The sequence below is a fragment of the Hoplias malabaricus genome, chromosome Y (assembly GCF_029633855.1).
Source record: "Hoplias malabaricus isolate fHopMal1 chromosome Y, fHopMal1.hap1, whole genome shotgun sequence".
NCBI classification, from domain to species: Eukaryota; Metazoa; Chordata; class Actinopteri; order Characiformes; family Erythrinidae; genus Hoplias; species Hoplias malabaricus.
The window spans coordinates 43,523,808-43,541,602 of NC_089820.1; the positions used below are offsets into that span (position 1 = coordinate 43,523,808).

The 17,795-nt window shown below is 38.0% G+C and overlaps 1 protein-coding gene across 1 annotated transcript; it reads right to left on the reverse strand.

The window, feature by feature from the left end:
- Nucleotides 1-214: 214 nt before the first annotated feature.
- LOC136677702 (glycophorin-C-like) lies at nt 215-17,330 on the reverse strand. Its single transcript, XM_066655301.1, has 7 exons — nt 17,242-17,330; nt 4,520-4,549; nt 3,639-3,674; nt 3,446-3,478; nt 2,837-2,881; nt 2,257-2,418; nt 215-490 (listed from the first exon to the last, which is right to left on the reverse strand). Exons 1-7 carry the CDS (start codon nt 17,270-17,272, stop codon nt 480-482), a joined length of 348 nt encoding a protein of 115 aa, XP_066511398.1. The 5' UTR covers nt 17,273-17,330; the 3' UTR covers nt 215-479.
- Nucleotides 17,331-17,795: the final 465 nt, after the last annotated feature.

Genomic DNA, 17,795 nt, shown 5'->3' on the forward strand with positions numbered 1-17,795 from the left:
CAAACAAAACAAAACACCAACAATGTGCAGGGTCAATTCTTATAGCACAGCTTTAATGTATATTTACAATATTCAATATCAAAAACATATTTGTGAATATAAACATGATGAAACTTGTCACTAAAGCAATAAAGTAAATTTTATCTTTATAATTTATTCAGATTTTTTTATATTTCAGATTTTTTTATAGTTACTAAAATGTACATCTTCATTTTTGATAATAAAACTGTAAATATTATTACTCCAAATAATTACCCATATACTTCTGCAAAATAAAAATATTCAAAAAACTGAAAAAATAAAAAATAAAACGTTTTTTTAATTTTTCAAATATAGTCTGTTCTACTCCATAAGTTAAATTAATACTGTATCATTCTACCCACATATTATTACTATACATACACATGAGGCAGGTAAACCTAAGCTTGGAAAGAACAAAAGCTTTAAATGTCTGTGTCCACAGTCCAGTGCTGGCATGGCTACTCTTCCTCTGTGGGGGAAAAGAGAGACGTTTAGTATGCAAAAATACACTTCATTCATATATTTGTCATGTAAAATAGGCACAATATGGAAGAAAAACACTTTTTCACTTGCTTATCACTGCTTGTGCTGGTCTGTGGTGAGATGCGTGTGGGGTGTAACCTTCTGGAGATAAGGCAAGGCTTAAAATGGGTAGGTTTAGGGTCAGGGTTAATGCTGAATTTTCACACTAAGTATGTACCAGAAATTCACGTTTATCGATGAAGGGTGAACTCTTTCTCACATTGTATGAATCCTGGGCATGTTATATACAAATATCCCTTTGAGATCGGCCTGGTTTTCATGTCTAATTCTTTTACTAAAGCATGCCACAGATGTTTTGACATGTTTGTAGAGAACTAGTAGAGAAAGTTTATAAGATGTCACTTTTAACATATCAAGTACAGGGAACAATGCTAATATTTTGAACACTTTCTCTTTTTGCCTGTCATGTATTTGTGTCAGAGTTATATTTAGCAGTCTGCCATGTTTTAAGTTTTTTGTTTGCTAATGGTTCATTTTCCAACCAACAAATTCAACAACACAAGTTGCCGTACTGTCTGTCTCAATAATATCAGTAAATATTTGCCATAGCTTTGCAGAAAAGGCTGGCATTGCTGTCAGTAGTGATTCTACACTCTCAAATTCTGATAACAAAAATCATGCTTTGTTGCAGCTCAGTTGTAGAGATACTGAATGGATTTTTTCTAGAATACGAAGAGCTTCAATTTGAAGGGCATTATCTGAATTAATGAGACCATTTTTTCCTGATGAATTAGAGGAAATTATTATGTTATAGCAATAAATCCCAATTAGTATGCACTTGCTCCTCAGTCTTGCATACTCTGAGGTATGAACTTCACTAATGAAACACAACATTTCACATCAAACTGATTCCAGCTTTGCAGAATAGAACCTTGAACTAATGTTTTTTTTCTTTATATTGAGCTCCAGGCTCAATATGAAAAAAAAGCTTTAACAATCTTTGCTTTGTGGCAAGATCCATTATCATCCTGCTTTAACGGTGCCAGGAAAAAAATCTGCACAGTCATTAATAAATACTCAGCATAAAACATCATCATCATTATCATCATGATCATCTTCTTTGCTGCTTAATCCATTTCAGTGTCGCGGTAGCATATAACATAACATATAAAAAATGTAATAACTTCATCATCACAAATGCTTTTTTCCTATAGCTGGAATGAGAAAAGTGTCTAGAATTGTAAACTACCCCTGTGCATGGAGTACTGAGGTAATGATGGCTTCTTCCTCTGTTTCAGGTGACAACTCTCATGTTGAGGCCATGTTTTCTTTTCCTCTCAGTTAGTCAAATCCAACAACTCGTTAAGGTCTGTATGTGCTCTATTTTAACAACACACTTATTTGCATTTTTAGCCTTGGGCTTATATTTGTATTAGAAATGCAAATTAAAAGCAATGCCACCCTCCCCCCTCTACTCGATTAGGAATAAATGAACCCTTTATTCAAATTATTTAACTAAATTTGTTAGAGAAGTTTCACAAAACCAGGATGCTCAGCTTCTAAAAGTATTGTTTTGTGTCATGTTTGTGATTGGTTTCATTTGTTATTAAGTGTGTGAAAATCGTCTATATGTGGTGATTCTGTCATTTTTGCCAGGGCTTGTATATGTCCCAGTGTTTTGATCAGCAGGGTTTTAGCTGACTGGTCCTTTTTACAGAGTGTGTGAAAGAAAGAGAAAGACACTGAAAAAACCTTCTTCATCTGAGCTGTCTGCCCTCTCCAAGTCAGACCTCAATGTCGAGTCCCCTGTTTGTTTGGGCTCCTGAGTGCGGTAAGTTCCTCTGTGGTGGAACATGAAGCGGAACAGTACCACACCCAACACCATGAAAATCAGCATCACAGACAAACAAACACCTGAGAAAAACACATGGCATCACTTTAACATCTATATAGTAAACAATATAAGCCAGGTGTTCGAGTGACAGGGTTAACAGTGATATAGCTATTATATTTAATTCAGTACATTTACATATTAACTGAAAACATAGGTAATACAGGTCTGTTTTTTAATTCAGAAATATTACATTATTTTCTAGAATCAAGAAAGCATACATTTGATTCATTTTCATGCTCATGTCATTCATAATAATTTTCAGGATTTAGGATTTGAAGTATAAACAATCTATTATTTAAACTGTGAAAAAGTTTTTTAAAAAATATTCTAATACTAAATCCTTAAGCCCAAACAAATCATTCAATATCTGTCTGATCTGTTCTGAAATAAAATTTTCTAGATTTCTGCAGACAAAATAAAACAACATAGACATATTACCCAGCACAATGGAAGTTATTAGCAAATCTTCTTCTGTTTTAATCGCTGAAAAAGAATACAATAAAAATCAAATATGTAATATTATTCAGTAAATAAGCAATATGCTTTAGGTGTGTGAAATAAATTAATTTATTTTTATTGATATTTTGAGCTATACCTCTGTTAGTACAAGTACAAGTTCAACTTCATTAATTGTCATAATAACCTAGTATATTCATTCATTATCTGAAAACACTTATCCCAATTCAGGGTCGCGGTGGGGCCGGAGTCGACCTGGAATCACTGGGCGTAAGGCGGAAACACACCCCCTTTGTTAGGGGGAACCTAACATAGATTTTCCTTTTTTTCCATTTGTTTGAAACATTTTTCAAATAAATGCATATCACAAACTATTATATGTTTTTCACCCAGATCCTATTTAAAAGCTCAGTCTTAGAATATGGTAGCATTTCTGATCTACTCTTAAACTAAATTACACACACACACACACACACACACACACACAATAAATAAATAAATAAATAAGCATGTGTGTGTGTGCATGTGTGTGTGTGTGTGTGTGTGTGTGTGTGTGTGTGTGTGTGTGTGTGTGTTTGGGCAGTTACTCACGCATCCCATCCAATGTTTTGTTGACTGCACCTTCTGTTATTAAAGCAGAAATGAAAAAGAAATAAAATTAAAAAAAAAAAAATAAAATAAAATAAATAAAATAAAAATAAATAAAAATAACATTTGTCAGAATTCAGAATTTTTCCTTCCAGTATATATGTGTGTATGTCTGAGTATTTTACTGGTTACTCACGCACTACATCCATGGTTCTGTTTATTGGGGTAACCTCTGAGATAGAATAAGGAAAAGAAAAAAAATACCTCTGTATTTAACCCATTACCATTACAACCACCTCCTTATTTCTAGACACACTGTCCATTCACTCAGCTCCACTGACCATACAAGAGCACTTGGTGGTTTTGCAGTTTGCTGTTGCTTTGCATACTTTATTAGCCCCCCATTCACCCTGCTTTTCAGTGGTCAGGAACCCAACAGGACCACCACTATGTAGAAAAGATATGATTTGTGTGGTTGATCATTCTCTGTGCTGCTGGAGTGTTTAAACTCTGTGTCCACTCACTGCCCACTCTGTTAGACACACCTGCCTCATTACTCCACCTGGTAGATGAAAAGTTAGAGACAGTAGCTCATTTGTTGCAGCACAGTTTGCGTTAGTCACAGACCACTGCCCACAGGACGCTGTTGGCTGGGTATTTTTGGTTGGTGGACTATTCTCATTTCAGAGGTGACACTGAGAGGTTTGCAAACTCCAGGAGCAATACTGTGTCTGATCCACTCAAATACACAATCCACCAGTCAAATAATAAATGCTTTATGGTGCTCCATTGGGGGTCTTGACCATTGATGAGCAGGATGTAAACAAATATGCAGAGCAACAGAGGGATTACAGTCTGTAATTGTAAAATACAAAGTGCTCCTGTATGGTTAGTGGAGCTTTGAGAATGGATGGTGAGTGAAGATGCAATGAGGCAGTAATAATCCTCATGTTATTGGTGATTTGTGTATATGAAATGTCCAGTTTATTCATTCATGTTTCCTCTTGCTCTTTGAGAACTCTCTAGTCATTTGAGACAGATTTTATATATGGAATAGTTGACATTATATGTACTTACCAATGCTTAATACGATGGTGTCAGTGACAGCTGAAAAGATATGAACATATGTTGTTTGCTTTTGTATAGAAAACGTTATTAAATATTTTTCTGTTGATTTTCTAAGTGAAAATAATAATCTGAAATAACACTCTGCACTTTTCTTCATAAAGACTAACAGTTCATTTGCAGAACTTAACATATTGGAAAAATATAACATAAAAGGTCAAATGTGTCCTGTGCAATTTATGGCTTATTTATGATGTATGTGTCTTCCCCAGTGTGTTGTGGATCTGGTGTAGCAGGAGTTGAGAAAGAAAAATGGCCTATTAAGATAATAATGCTCTTTCTTAAATGGCAAACCTCAGTTCTCAAAATAGCCCCACCTTGAGCTTTACAAACTCTTTCAGTTCTGAGGTGTTGGGGTGGTGGTGACTGCTATAGAAAGTTCAAGACACACTACACACTAAAGTAAGCCACAAAAAAATTGAACTAAGCAACTAAATCAGCAACAAGTCTCTATTTTCATTGGCATGGTGGAAAATACTTTGCATGCCCACCACTGTAAACAGGAACATAGAGCCTGAGGTGCTGTAACATTAAAATCTATAGAAATTGTCCACAAAAAAATTAGTCGAGAAAGACATAGAAGTGTTTATATTTAATTTAAAAAAGGGAAAAATATATATGAATGAAAAAGAAATGTCTAGTCATTAAATGTTCAGTTAAAAGCTTTCTGAAGGCTGTTTTTTTTTCTCAGTTTAAACTGCATTATTGATGCACTTTTCTTTTTCTTCTCAATGAATCAGAGCTCTCTGTTCAGACCGGGCCGTTTGTTATGTAAGATTTGAAATTGAATGATAATAAAGCTGATTTATTATTTAACATGTGGAGCAGGGTCTGATGGCTGATGGGTAGAAAGACAATTACATAAGTGATCGCAAACACACAAGGTATTCATTCATTCATTATCTGTAACCGCTTATCCAGTTCAGGGTCGCGGTGGGTCCAGAGCCTACCTGGAATCATTGGGCGCAAGGCGGGAATACACCCTGGAGGGTGCGCCTGTCCTTCACAGGGCAACACAGACAGACACACACATTCACACCTATGGACACTTTTTGAGTCGCCAATCCACCTACCAACGTGTGTTTTTGGACTGTGGGAGGAAACCGGAGCAAACCCACGCAGACAAGGGGAGAACACACCAACTTCTCACAGACAGTCACCCGAAGTGGGAATCGAACCCACAACCTCCAGGCCCCTGGAGCTGTGTGACTGCGACACTACCTGCTGCGCCACTGTGCCGCCCCACAAGGTATTTATTTATTTTATTTTTTTAAGAAACAAAGCAACGAAATCTAAAACCTTTTGACAATATTTGCATGAACTCCAAAACCTGTCTGTAGTATTCTTCTATACTCCAAAACTTTTCAACCTTCTTGCAATATTCTCATGTACTCTTAAACCTTTCTGCAATATTGCTCCAGTCCCTGTTTATGACATTTTCCTACCGTTCTAAAACCATACTGCCATATTGTATTCAATATGTATGGTAAACACCATTCAAAACTCTAAATGGCTTGTCCCATTTATTTTCAGGTAAATATTTATTTCTCCTGAAGAACTGAAGTAATATTGAAAGCAAATTTCATTTATAGTCAACTTGAAGCTTTGCCAACATTTTTTTCAGGCGATAAATATATTGGGAGGATGCAAGACATTGTGAAAAGTGTCTGTGCCTTTAAGGGCTCTGAGAGTAGAGCAGATGGAGGCAGGACAGGCTGATTATTTTTAAAACCGTTCAATTAATAATGACCACAGTGAGCAAGTGAAGTGAGACAATGTGGCAGAAGAGTGCCGCTGACCTGCTCACACACACCACAAAGTCACCTGAAAAAGTCACTCTAAACACTCGTGCACCAGGTGGAGGACAAACTCCAGAAAAGAGCTGTGCTTCAGAGCGGAGAATGTACTGTACTGTGTGTTTCAGCAGGAAAACAATGTAGGGGGTTTCTACTAAAGTGGCCAGTGAGTGGAAGTAGAAGGGTGATGTTTCTATTAAAGTGACTGGTGTGAGGAAGTAGTTTTGTTTTACTTGAAACATTGCCATGAGGCATATTTCCTGTATACGAATAGGATGTATTGGTGTTGAGTATGTGGTACAGATATCTCAAGAGATGTCTCTAGACGAGTGTGTGAACACTGAATGAAATTAGTTTTTCCCGGCGGCTGCATGGGCAAGGAACACAGTTCTGACTGATAAAGATGTGTTCTCTTGGTTCCCTTGAGATTCGGCTCACAGAAAAGTCGTAGATCTAGATCATCTGGGACCCTGAAGGAATGTGGGAAAACATTGGAGGATGGAGATGATGATGTTCTCCTCATGATGTTCTCCTCATTAGTCATTGATGGAATAGAACTGTGTACCAGCCCCTACCTCTGCACAACCCAAGTTATGGTCTCAAACACATTAAGAAGGTGAGCAGTTCTACAAATTAACTCTTGACGAGGCCACAGCTGTTCACTGTAAACCATTCCAAGTGACAACCTCATGAAGCTGATTGAGAAAATGCAGAGAGAGTGCAAAGCTTCCATCAAAGCAAAAGGTGGCTACTTTGAAGAATCTAAAGTATAAACTATGTTCTGTTTTGTTTAACACTTTTGTGTTTACGACATAATTCCATATGTGTTCCATAGTTTAAATGTCTTCCATATTCATTTACAATGTAGAAAAGAAAAAAAGAAACATAGACTGAGAAGATGTCCAAATTTGACTGGTACTATACATTCACAAGATGTGGAAATTAGCCCAAAACAAAGGAAACCCTCCCTTAGTGGGTGTGTCCAAACATTTGACTGGTGATGTACATCAGAAAATATTATGGATTTTTTTTAGTAATTATTACACTGTATTTAAACTATTGCTGTGTCCAAAACTGTGCTCTATTCACTATACAGTGCACCATTTTGTAGTATTGTCCAAAACCATTGTGGACAATTTTCAGTGCACTCGAACAATCCCACTGCAAAAAGTAGTGTATAAGCCCTGTAAAGTAACAGATACCAGATTACCCATAATCCACTCCGTTATTTGGTAAAACCCACCCGAGGTAGTGTCTCAAATCATTCACTACCCTCCTGAATTCAGTTCCCTATAATAGTGCACTATATTGTGAATAATATAGGGAATGGTGAATAGGGAGCCAGTTCAGACACAGCATATGAAAGTATTTTTTTTTTGTCATGAACAACAAAAAATTACATTTTTTTCATCAATCGCTATAAATGACAAATTACTAAACTACCGATTGTTCATACTACAGATTATACAGATCCTACTAGCAATTATACAGTAACTCCTGTGGCATTATTCTTGTCAAATACAGTACCGTGCATTTTTTAAATTGCAGTAAATGTGATTTATAAAGCTAACAATTGATTTGCTCAGAAAACCAACAGAAACACCTAATTTTAGAATAAAAACAAGTAGCATAGTGATAACAAGTAAGTAGAGATATTGTGTGTGTGAATGTGTTGGTTTAACCTTTTCAAAATCTTTCTTCATAGCAGTCCCTTAATATTTGAGGCTATCAACTAATACCTAAAAAACATATGCTATTGATTTAATAAATCCATACAATATAGGAGAATATCTCACTCACAACACACCTATTACTTTTTTGGCTAATAATTATTACTTTACTCTACATTCTAGAAATGAATTGTTTTTCTTGACAAAAACAAAGACCAATCCTAGCCACAAAATGGCAGACATTAGCCCACAGTATGAACAGGGAGAACCTAAAGGGGCAGTGAAAATATTAATCAAGAACTAGAGAATGGAGGGAAACTCACTTAAGATCTAAAGGTAAAGGGAGACAGATAAATGCAAGCCACAATAAACGCAATGCACAAGAGAGAGAGAATCTAACAGGGAACAAGAGAACCACAATAGAGACCAGAACATGAATAAGACCAACATAAAGGAACACCACACACACACACACACACACACACCCACACCAGAGCCAAAACAGAGACTAACAACTTAAAAAAGACCAAGATCTACAAAGAGAGCAACCAGAACAAGAGCAAGGAACTCAGAGCATGGAAAACCTGGAGCAGTCACATGAGGAAGGGGTGTGGCAAGAACAGTCATATGGAGAGTGGGGTGTGGCTAGGAGGAGAAAGGCCTGAGGGGAAAATAAACAAGAAGCACATGGTAGACAGGGGCATAGGAAAGAGAGAAATACAAAAAGAGAAAACAAGCAAAGAAACCAAGACAAAAAGAAACCCAGGAAAAAACAAGGCTGAAACAAGGAGGGGGAGGGGTCAACTTTGCCAAAGCACCATGATTTTGACTAATAGAAAAAAGTAATAATTTTAAGTGCCTAAGACTTTGGCACAGAACTGTGTATTTTTCATTATTACACGTGTTATGCAGTTACCATTTTTCTTGAATATCTATTCTAAATTATTCTGTAATGACAATAAATTAGTTCAATTTATATTGCAGCTTTCACAAACCCAAGGACGCTTTACAATCATAAGTAGGGACAAAAAAATTTCTAAAGACACAATGAAGAAAAAGAGAAGCAGAGCAGAGATTTGAAGCAAGACAGAGTTAAGCGATTCCAAAGGACAGGAGGAAGAGAGTTCCAGAGTTTGGGTGCAGTGATGCTGAAAGACCTATCACCCAGAAGGTCTAAGACAATGAGCGGAACAACATGAAGAAATAAAAACAGAGAGATATGTAGGAGCCAGACCGTGTAAAGCCTTAAATGTTAAAAGAAAAAATTTGCATTTAATCCTAGACTCTACAGGAAGCCAGTGCAATTGCTGGAGAACAGGAGTGATATGAGCTCTACGCTTGGTGAAATTAAGGCTGCTGAATTCCGGATACACCGGAGACGATGATCAGTTTAACTGGTAGACCATAAAAAAGTGAGTTGCAATAGTCAATACGGGAAAAGATGAGGTTAGTTCTATGAATACGATTATGAAACTGTGCAGAGCCATGTGCAATAAGGAGTTAATGCTGTGAATGATCATTTCCTCAGAGAGTCTGAGAGTGACCAGCTGCAGATATTTGCAGTTTATCTCAGCTTCAGAGAAACTTCTTTCTACTATCAGCTTCTCAGACTTGTCTCCCGAGACACTGTAAACAACATAAAGGTCCTTATGACAGCTCTCTCTCTCTCTCTCTCTCTCTCTCTCTCTCTCTCTCTCTCCCTCCCACTCTCTGACACACACACACACACACACACACAGACATGCACACTCACTCTGAAAATAGCTTTTATGAAATTAGTTCTTCTCACTAGCCAATTAACAACATCCATAGCGACAAAAGATATCACTGCAACCGGTGAACATAGGACAACCTTAGTAACTGCCAGATAACCTGGAAAACCACCCTCTAGGAACTTCTCATAATAATTTAAGGACCATCAAGCAACACTATAGCAACCACCTGGGAGAAGATAGCAAGCATCAAGCCACACCCTAGCAACTACTTAAGATAAACAGTAAGCAGTACTTTAGTACAAGGCCAGTCTGTTTTTGAAAAACAAAACTGTACAATCAAATTTACACCACGTTTTAAACACATACTCATTCGCAGCACTTCAGAATGACAAGCTTGGTCAAGAGTCCCCTGCTTCTTGCATTGATATGTTGGGGGGGGGGGGGTCTCCCTAGCATCATACTTGGATGTGCAAGGTAGGCAGAAAAATATTTATTTTTTAAAACTAAGTCAGAGCTTAGATTGTCCTGCTCCTACAGTTATAAAATGCATTATAAAATACAGAATCCTTGAAATAGAAACATGCATCTGTCAGGCATCGTATAATGTACAATGAAATTAGTTTTTTAAATTTTATTGATATATTTATTTATACATTTTTGCATTTAACCCATCTGTGGCAGTGAACACACACCCAGAGCTGTGGGCAGTGGTGTGCAGGGAGCAATTGGAGGATAGGTGCCTTGCTCAAGGGCACTGTGCATTGTACTGACGGAGGAAAGTACTGCTGTTCCTTCACTTCCAAGTCCCATACCCCACCTTCACACATTATAATACAATACTTTGCAGTAAATACATTTTTATATGGGGTTTCAACAGCTCTATATTTTATAATTTAAGTAGCATTACAGTCCCTACACCACAGCTCTGGCACAAACAGCAGCATACCCACATAGTGGCCTTCAAAATTGATAAAACTAAGATTAACACACCTATAGAGCGCACCAGTTCAACATGGAGGCATGAAGCTTACAGCCACATATAAATGGTTTTATAATCTGACAATGCACTACACGCATGAAGAAACTGTTATTTAGTGTTTATAATGTGCTTATTACCCACAATTTATTCACTTATTTCAATAAGTGGTTATTTTACAATGGTGCAACACGTAATCACGTAGTCACTGTCACACAGCTTCACTGTCCTGTGGGTTATGGGTCAGAGCCCTGCCTCGTGTGACTGTCTGTTTGGTGTGTTCTCACTGTGTCTATGTGGGTTTCCTTCGGGTGCTCTGGGTTCCTCCCACTGTCCAAAAACCGCTACATTGCCTATTCAAAAATGTCTATAGGTTTCATTGTGTGAGTGTGTAATGCTTTCTGATGGACTGGTGCCCCATCCAGAGTGTGTTCCTGCCTTATGCCCAGCTATTCTGGCTCTGCATCATGCAGTTGATAAGCAGTTACAGACAATGAATGAATGAATGACTGTTTTAATGAGCTATGACTCAAAAATGATTCAACTGAATGTAAGGAGTGTCCATTGTTTCTTTATCATTCAACTAATCCAGTTCTACATAATAGAAAGCTTACACACACACACACACACACACACACACACACACACACCAGATAGCTGCATGTGCCACCTAAATGCTGATTTAACTGTTTTTAATCAAACATTGGCTTGATTAATCAGTCTTTTAAAAGCAGGATTTATTGTTAAACCTTAGTTTTATTATGTTGTCAAGAAGAATATAATCATCAAAATACAGATTCTGAAATGAGGAGAGAGTCAATCAGACATAGTCAGACAGAGAGAGAGAGAGAGAGAGAGAGAGAGAGAGAGAGGGGGGGGTATAGTATGAGGTTGTTATCTGTGTGTGAGGAATACAGTTACTTTCTGACACTCAGAGATAAATACACACTCCCATGTAATCACACACACTCTCTCTGTCTCTCTCTCTCTCTCTCTCTCTCTCTGACTCTCTCTCTCTCTCTCTCTCTCTGACTCTCTCTCTCTCCTTTCTTGCTCTCTCTGACTCTGACTCTCTCTCTCTCTCTCTCTCTCTCTGACTCTCTCTCTCTCTCTCTCTCCTTTCTTGCTCTCTCTGACACTCTCTCTGACTGACTCTCTCTCTCTCTCTGACTGACTCTCTCTGACTCTGACTCTCTCTCTCTCTCTCTCTGACTCTCTCTCTCTCTCTATCCTCTTTCTCGCTCTCTCTGATTGACTCTCTGACTCTCTCTCTCTCCTCTCTTTCTTGCTCTCTCTGACTGACTGACTCTGTCTCTCTCTCTCTCTCTCTCTCTCTCCTCTCTTTCTTGCTCTCTCTGACTGACTGACTCTGTCTCTCTCTCTCTCTCTCTCTCTCTCTCTCTCCTCTCTTTCTCGCTCTCTCTCTGACTGACTCTCTCTCTCTCTCTCTCTCTCTCTCTCTCTCTCTCTCCTCTCTTTCTCGCTCTCTCTCCTCTCTTTCTTGCTCTCTCTCTGACTGACTCTCTCTCTCTCTCTCTCTCTCTCTCTCTCTGTGTGTGTATGTGTGTGTTCGCAAACACACAGTAGTGCCAAAAGTTTGTGGACACCCTCTTATCCACAATTTTCTTCTGAAATGAAAGGTATCAATCTGAACTGAGTTGCTTTTTTGTTGCAGTAACAGTCTCTACTCTTCTGGAAAGGCTACACACTAGATGTTGGAGCACTGCTGTGAGGATTTGATGACATTAGTGAGGACAGATACTGATGCCAGATCATTAGCTCTGGAATACGTATAATCACAGAACGGTTGAATGGACCTTTATCACCTTAGAGAACAGACCTGCCCTCCTTCACAGCCCAGTGCTGGGGGCTTTATACCCCTCTGGCAGACTCATGGCAAATGTAGGCTTGTCAAAATTCATTTGTGATCGTCTGTGGAGATTATACTCACTCTCTCCAGAAGAGAACCTCATAGATGCTGAATTTCCTTCATTATGGGGACTGCATACAAACGTTTGGGTTTACCCCTTTTTTTCTCTCTCTCTCTCTTTTTTTTTTTTTTTTAAAAAGGGCTTGCCTTCCATCTCAGTGTCTCTTTTCTTTTTCCATCTTTCATCTCCCCCTCTCTCTCCCCTACAGCGGAGGTGTGAAGAGAGTGAGAATGTGTGATCATGTTCTCGATGGGCGAGAAAAAGTACCGACGGGAGAGAAAGAAATAACACACTCCTAAGGATGCTCTCTCTCTCTCTCTCTCTCTCTCTCTCTCTCTCTCTCTCTCTCAGTCTCTACTTCCCTTCATCCCTCCTTCTTCCTCCCTCGCTCTCTCTCTCTCTCTCTCTCTCTCTCTCTTTCTCTCTTTCTCTCTGTGGGAAAAGTGTGAATGGTGACCTTGTTTTTCCTTTAGGCTCAAAACACCTAGATCCACTCAACTGCACGCAGAACAAACTTGAAAGTTTAATGTCTATACAACATCTCAAACTCTGTGACCTTCAGTTTAGCCCAATAACCCTGAATAAACTTATATCTCTGGTTTTCTTTTCCACTTTTTGTCTTTTTTTAAAACCAAAGACAGACATTTTTCTACATCTGGTGCATTTGAAAAAGTTATCTCTGATTTGGATTCTGATCCTGTTTCTGAATCTATGTTTAACTCAAAATTTGATTCAGTATAGTATTTTGATTCGATTTAGAGCCTGATGTTGGCCTGATTTTAATCCTGATCATTATTCTGATTCGGACTTCTCTGATTCTCATAATCTGTATTTTAATTTTGATTTCATTTCAGACTCCGATATCAGGCTTTTATTCTTTTTCTGTTCCTACATTTCTGTTTTACATCTTAGATCTGATTTTATTATGAATCTTGAGTTTGATTTTAATGCTGATTATGATTTAAATTCAGCTTCTAATGTCGATTCAGATTTTGAGTCCCATTGTTTCTCAGATTCTGATATTGATTCTAATTTTGAAACTGTTTCTGATTTTGAGTCTAACCAAATGTTTGGCCAACATAAACATTACAATAGGAGTGTGAGAAGGGGTAAAATGAATATAATTTGGAATTTTTCTTTTACAATTAATTTTGAGCAATAATGCCTGCCTGCACAACCCAAGTTATGGTCTCAACCACATTAAGAAGGCAAGCAGTTCTACAAATTAACTCTTGACGAGGCCACAGCTGTTCACTGAAAACCATTCCAGGTGACGACCTCATGAAGCTGACTGAGAGAAGACCAAGAGTGTGCAAAGCTGTCATCAAAGCAAAAGGTGGCTACTTTGAAGAATCTAAAGTATAAAATCTATTTTGGTTTGTTTAACACTTTTTTATGCACTACATAATTCCTTCATATTTTAATGTCTTCCATATCTATATACAGTGTAGAAAATAATAAAAAACAAAGAAAAACCATTGAATGAGAAGTTGTCAAAACTTTTGACTGGTATCGTACTTTCAAAATATGTGGAAAATGGCCCAAAACAAATGAAACCCTCCCTGAGTGGGCATGTACAAATAATTTGATAATTTGACTGGTAGTGTGTGTGCACATATATATATATATATATATATATATATCAGAGGTGATTGCTCTAAGACTGTAAGGGAAGCTCAGCTTCCCCTAAAATGTCAAAAAATAAGTGATCAAATATATACTGTTGTGTGTACATGTCATTGAGTAAATATGCCCTACAACACACTCAACTTTTGTTCAGAATTAGCTTCTTATCACTGGTAAAGACAGTTCTTTAAACAGTGTGGACGCTCAATAGAGAAGCAGCGAAGTGCAACAAAACGAGACGAGTCATTGGATAAATGCTGGGCTTTGTCCCGCCCATCGGACGCTCAGCGTCTCTGGGGGTCTATGGGGCAGTGGGCTGGCCTCGGCTGGCCCGGACGCTCAGCTTCTGCATGATGATTGGATGATCTGTCTGAAGCTGAATCCCTTTTTGATTGACAGCAAAATGAGCGAATCAGCGATCCTTTGGTGTAAAGATCCGTGGGAGCATTACATTTTCATTCTGTTCTGAGTTAAACCGGAGATTTTCTTAATCCTTTTAGCTGCATTTTCTTTGTTAAAAACGACTAGTGACAAATCGAGCTTCTATTTCTGGTGGGTTTTCTGTAGCTGCTTGTGTTTGGAGACTGACTTCTATCACTCTTTCTGACTTCTATCGCAGTTTCTGACCAGCGGGTGCTGCTGTGCCCCTCCACCATCACAAAGCACTCACAGGCGGACACACTTCACATGGGCCAAGGCCGTTTAAGCAGCCTAGCTCTGCTGGCTATTGAGAGGACACTAGTCAAGTCCCTGGAAAAGACGCCTTGTTGGTACGACAGGGTCACAGATCATTTTCTTGAAATGGAACGGAGGGTAGAATTTATGTATAAATAAACCGACACATTTTATGATGTAGGCCGACATTGAGCTTCCCCTCCCTGAAAGACCAGCATCCGCCCCGATATATATATATATATATATATATATATATATATATATGTGTGTGTGTGTGTGTGTGTGTGTGTTTGTAAAAACTAATTGTCATACCCTACTAAACTGACCTCATCCGAGTCTGCAAAGCTATTACCTTGCTTTCCACAAAATATATGCCTTTCATTACAACATATATAAATATACATACACTCTATTAAGCCTTTAAAATATCCCAAGCCTTGTCCCAAAGGCTTCAGTCATTTCCACCCTAGAAAGTGTTGTGCTGTTTGACAGACTCATATCTAGTGACACCGTGACCCCTGCAGTACTAATGACATACTTTAAAGAGGTACAAAATGGGGACCCAGTTGAATACTGTTGTCGTCATCTGACCCCCAATCCATATAAAGATAGCAGCCATAGCAACACAGGAATCCCATAATACCCTACTCAAGCCAGGAGCTCCTGTGTGGTTGTGAGTATTAGTGTCATTAATTTACCTGTAAATGATTTACCTGCATGAACCACCATTTGTGGGGTCCTGAACCTCAGGTGGTAAAACAAATTAGCCACCACATGCTGCTCAGTTTGGAGTGGAATTCATTTGTACTTAATCATTTGTGAAGCAGTACGCAGCACATACACACACACACACACACACACACACACACACTGGAGCTACAGAATTTGTCAGTGCGTAGGTCAGGAAGCCTTGGGGCTGAGAGAAAGGTAATATAAAAACAATTTGTGTAATACAGTAATACAGTTTCCCAGGTGGTTGCTAAGGGTTTGGTATAGTATCCCAATTGGTTAGTTTGCATAGTATGTTCATTGTTATATAATGTCAGTTACATTATTGTGATTAGCACACCACTGTACTATTTCTTTCATTTGAGCACAACCAAAGTTTCAACCAATGTTGAAATGTGGGAATAAGTGTGTGTCAAAAAACACAGACACAGTAAAATGGACTTATGTCAAATATAAAATAAAATGAAGCATGTTAAACAGAGTGATTCTAAAAATAATATGTAAAAAACAGCTCAGTGTTAATGCACAGAAAAGTATGAACTAGAAATCTTTTTGTTCACTTTCTTAGATCTAGTCTTGATCTAAATTGCAGTGCCACTGGTGATTTATCACCATTAAATTCCTTCGTTTTCCTAGACTTAGGCTTAATGTAGTCTGGGAAACGAGCCCATATTTAAACCCATTCATCTATTCTGCTGCAGTTGAACTAATGAAAAAGGAAAGTTGAGGCCTATAGCAAAGAATGGAGAATCTGAATCGATAAATCATTAAAACCACCCTTCTTTTTACTCTTTGGGATCAGGGAAAGTATTCTGCTAATTTGTCAAAATGTAAACAAAGTCAATTTGAATAAACGCACTATTCTTGAGAAACTTACAGAGTCCGAACTGTTGACAGTGTTAATGAATGGAACCAGATGCAGGTTTCAGAAAGTTCCTTATAGACAATGCTCATATTTGAGCCATTAAAGCCATATTGTTCCCAAAAAACGCTTATTTAGTTGAGATTTCGATTATTTTCCATCTTCATTGTCATTCCATTTAACTCCACTATATGTGGAGGCCACTGCTGCTTGTAGAGAGCAAATAAGATGCTGTATTTTTGTTGTAGACTGTGAAGATGTCTGGTTCCATTCACCACCACTGTGAAGAAATCTGATTCCACACATTTCTCTTAAATCAACCATTACACATGTAAACACTGTTCTTCTTTTTAGGTCTCATAGAAGAAGATCAGCAGGTAAGTTAAAATTTTTATTATGTCAGGATTTGTATCTGTATTTACACTGTAACTAAGTAATAACTACAAACATTTTGTGTAACTACTATGCAATACCTGTGTTGTAACTTAGGAAACTGATCAAATTCCTCTGTAAATACTCAACTGTGGATACACTTGTATTTATATAAGTGGAACTGCTGTGATGAACCCATGGTCTGAAACCCTGTTCTTGCTACATGGTTATTACTGTGTAACTACAAATTGTTAAACTTATTTCTTTTCAATAGGTAAAGGTTAAAGAATTAATGATAAAAGTAAAATGACTATAGACTCACATGTGGGTAGTAAATGTGTTGACACGTTCATGATTCCTTTTGTTGGGTAAATAAATTCCAGCGATACTGTTACAGTTAGTGTGCTACTCCTGGAGGCCAAGCAGGAATGGGTAAAACTTAATATCAGCAAGTGACTCCATTGGTTGAGAGAGAGACCTTCTTTTACAGTAAGAATATTCCTCATTGGTGGAAAACCACACACTGCATATTCGTAGGGTACTGAAGAGCTGCTGAGATACAGACCACTACACCCCCCCAACCAACACGCACACACGCACACACACACACACACTTATCAGCTATAAGCACACACATGCTCACGTAGCTGGACGTTAATTAACCTCACCCCACACCCTTGCTCTCTCTCTCTCTTTCTCTGTCTCTCTTCTAATTCCCATCTCTATTACTTCTTTGCTTTTAAAATCATTTTATACTCAATTCAGGGTTCTGGTATGTGTTTGTATAGTTATTTGTGTATCTATGTGGGTGTTAGTTGTTTGTGTGTTATGTTTGTATAGATGGATATGTGAGTGTTTGTGTATATTTGTGTATGT

Excerpts from the sequence above, each read along its gene's own strand:
- LOC136677702 (XM_066655301.1), bottom strand. The coding sequence starts at position 17,272 with ATGAACGTGTCAACACATTTACTACCCACAT. Across the intron at positions 4,550-17,241 it reads AACACATTTACTACCCACAT|CTGTCACTGACACCATCGTA; the intron begins GTGAGTCTATAG and ends ATATCTTTTCAG. Across the intron at positions 3,479-3,638 it reads CAGAACCATGGATGTAGTGC|AAGGTGCAGTCAACAAAACA; the intron begins GTGAGTAACCAG and ends CTTTAATAACAG.